General features: G+C 43.2%; 1 protein-coding gene across 3 annotated transcripts; it reads right to left on the bottom strand.

Moving 5' to 3' along the window:
• Positions 1 to 636: 636 nt before the first annotated feature.
• LOC125748345 (uncharacterized) lies at positions 637 to 3,130 on the bottom strand. 3 transcript variants are annotated; one of them, XR_007399514.1, is made up of 3 exons: positions 2,621 to 3,130; positions 1,068 to 1,877; positions 637 to 1,035 (listed from the first exon to the last, which is right to left on the bottom strand). XR_007399514.1 is itself a non-coding variant. In XM_049024378.1 (2 exons), the coding sequence occupies exons 1-2, from the start codon at positions 2,626 to 2,628 to the stop codon at positions 1,160 to 1,162; spliced, it is 726 nt and encodes a 241-aa protein (XP_048880335.1). In that variant the 5' UTR covers positions 2,629 to 3,130; the 3' UTR covers positions 637 to 1,159. The 3 variants fall into 3 exon arrangements, 1 of the variants encoding a protein (XP_048880335.1); XR_007399515.1 differs by having other exon boundaries at positions 637 to 1,007; XM_049024378.1 differs by having other exon boundaries at positions 637 to 1,877.
• Between the last annotated feature and the right edge of the window lie 218 nt (positions 3,131 to 3,348).

Raw genomic sequence — 3,348 nt, 5'->3', positions numbered from 1 at the left:
GAAAAAGAATGAAACAAGTGTTTTTTGTTATCAAACAATTATTTATTTGCATGAGTAACTAGAAAATTACATAAAGTATAGCACGTTATCACAACATTACATTGTCTGAAAGCGCTTTAGAGCATCCCCACCCAAAGCCCCCAGTGAGTAAGCCATAGGCGACAGTGGCAAGGAAAAACTCCCTAAAAGGAAGAAACCTTGGGAGGCACCAGACTCAAAGGGGAAGCCCAAACCTCCAGGGGCCGGCAGGGAGAGTGAAAAACACACACACCAGATTACCTGTTGCAGTTTTATTCTACATATCCTATACATATGCATGGTACAGTGGTTAGCACTGTTGCCTCACACCTCTGGGAACATTCATCCATTTTCTGAAACCACTTCTCCTGTTCAGGGTTGTGGGGATCAATTTGCCTTTTGGAACAGGCGGTCAGATGGATCCCAGAGGCTACAGCACAAGGCAGGGAACAACCCAGGATGGGGCACCAACCCATCACAGGGCAGGCTCACACACCACACACACAGATCATACACACACACACACACGTAGGGTATACCTATCTTTATGGGGCCCGCCCATTCACTTCTATGGGAAAAATGGTAATGCTAACTATTGCAACCTTAACCCCCACCCTAACCATAACCATAACTAACCAAGTAAAATGCAAGAGTATTTTGCATTTTTAGTTTTTTCATAGCAGTCACTGATTTTTATAAAATAGAGTTTTCCCTTAGGGGGACTGGTTTCCTGAAGAAATGAATATTTATCACGTTATTGTGTCCTCATAAGGATAGGTATACCCTCTCACACACACAGACACACACACAAGTCACTCACACACACAATCACACCATTCACTCACATACACACCATTCATAAACACCATTCACACAGCATTCACTCACACACCATTCACTCCCCATTTTCACACACATACACCATTCACATACACCATATACTCACACACACGCCATTACCACTCACACTCACTCACACATGCCATTACCTCACACACACCATTCACACACCTGTCACTCACACACACCATTCACTCACACGCCATTACCTCACACACACCATTCAATCACCATTCTCATACACACACACACACACACACCACTTACACACACCATTCACACCCATCATTACCAAACACACTCACATACCATTGACATATACCACATTCCCATTTAATGTGGACACCTTCACACTGCCTGCTTCTAGATTATTTATGTTCAGGTGTTCCACTAATAATTTGTCCACTTTAGTTCCAGCAATTTCCCAATTAAGAGCATTCAGCTGGAATTCACTGTCTACAACCTCTATCTCCACATCCATAATTTCCAATTCAAATTCTGAATTAAAACCCCTCTCTGCAGTCTCCTCCAATTTGACCTCTCCAATTTGTATTTCGACAATTTCAAATTTATCATTTACACCATCTAGCTCAAACTGGCAGAGGTCGACCACTACGGCTCCTATTTTCAGCCTGTCTTGGTGGTCATCTGCAGGCTTTATGGAGACTGTCCTTTCATTTAACAGAAAAACCTCTAACCCATGCATGTCTAACCCCTTATCCCTCCCAGGCTGGTTGATGGGTGGAGTTGCTGGGGAGCACTCTCCTTCTTCACCCCAGCAGATGATCTCATCCCACTTGTCCCAGGCTGCCCAATACACATCATCCGTCCAGCTAACTGCCTTGGCAATTGGCTTTCGGGTGTGTGACACCATGGAACGGTCAGCCTGGTCAGAGGGTGATTCTGCTGGGGAGCACAGCTCTTCCTCATCTTCCCAGTCAATCACTTCCATCCACTTGTCCCAAGTTGCCCAGTATCGATCGTTGCTCCAGCTGACAGCTTTTGCAATTCGTTTGTTTCTGAATGAGGAAAAACACACAGGCAATACAATAGAGCTGTCAGTCACTCCTGGCACATGGAATTCAGTTCTGCACTGACACCTTCGCAATGAACAACTGCATTATAGCATAGGAAACTAGTTAACTTTCACATACAATTTACATATAATCAAGACAGAAGCCTGGAACAATTTTAAATTTTACTAAATGGCAATATACTGATTTTAGTCACCAAACAAACTTTTCAGGTCTTGCTTCACTACTTTTATCTGTGTTTGTTGCAATACATCTGCCCTCTCCTGGTCTGCTGGAATATCATTGCTGTAGGCAGCACCGAGCGCAACCACCCGCATCCTCTTCCGAATGCAACATGAAAGCGCGGGAAAGCGCACGTGCAAAAGTGAAATATTATCTAGACTTTGCGGCACAGGAAACTAGCCGACTTGCACATAAAATTTAAATATAACCAACACAGTAGCCCGCAACAATATTCACTTTATTTAAAAGCAATGAACTAATTTACTCACAAGCAAGCGCAATTATTTACTTAAGCGCAGTAAAGCGCACGCGGAAAAGCGAAATATCAACTACACTTTGCGCATAAAATTTAAATATAATTAACATTGTACCCCGGAACAAAATCACTTTATTTAAAAGCAATATACTGACTTTACTCACCAAACATATTTTAATATACATGCAAATTTGACAGATACTAAATAAGAAAAATTATCCGATAAAATGGGAGCAGAAAAGCAACGTACCTCGTCATCTTGGTGCAGAAAACAAGTGAAGCCGCGTCTTTCAAACCGGCAGCGTCCCACGTGCCGAAGAGTCAAATGTAATCAAGCAACACGGCCCACACAATTAAATAATAACATCATAATAATTATAGCTCTTGTATAATTATTCTATATAATATTCTATAATGGGGGCGGCATGGTGGTGCAGTGGTTAGCACTGTTGCCTCACACCTCTGGGACCCAGGTTCGAATCTCCGCCTGGGTCACATGTATGTGGAGTTTGCATGTTCTCCCCATGTCGTCGTGGGGTTTCCTCCGGGTACTCCGGTTTCCCCCCACAGTCCAAAAACATGCTGAGGCTAATTGGACTTGCTAAATTGCCCATAGGAATGCATGTGAGAGTGAATGGTGTGTGAGTGTGCCCTGCGATGGGCTGGCCCCCCATCCTGGGTTGTTCCCAGCCTCGTGCCCATTGCTTCCGGGATAGGCTCCAGACTCCCCGCGACCCAATAGGATAAGCGGTTTGGAAAATGGATGGATGGATGGATATTCTATAATTAGAGGAACAGACTTTTATAAGTTAACTTGTACACCGAGAATAGTATACAACACCGTAAGCATATAACCCTTAAAGGATGATTAATTAAAATTCGCACATTCATCCTGCATAACATAAAACAATGACTTAAAGAGACTTAATATGAAATGAACGCTACTGTCCGAGGGCAATTATCTCCACAAATCGCTAT

Source organism: Brienomyrus brachyistius, chromosome 9, assembly GCF_023856365.1.
Source record: "Brienomyrus brachyistius isolate T26 chromosome 9, BBRACH_0.4, whole genome shotgun sequence".
NCBI classification, from domain to species: Eukaryota; Metazoa; Chordata; class Actinopteri; order Osteoglossiformes; family Mormyridae; genus Brienomyrus; species Brienomyrus brachyistius.
The sequence above is the reverse complement of the archived record's forward strand: the minus strand, read 5'-3'. Positions and strand labels throughout refer to the sequence as shown.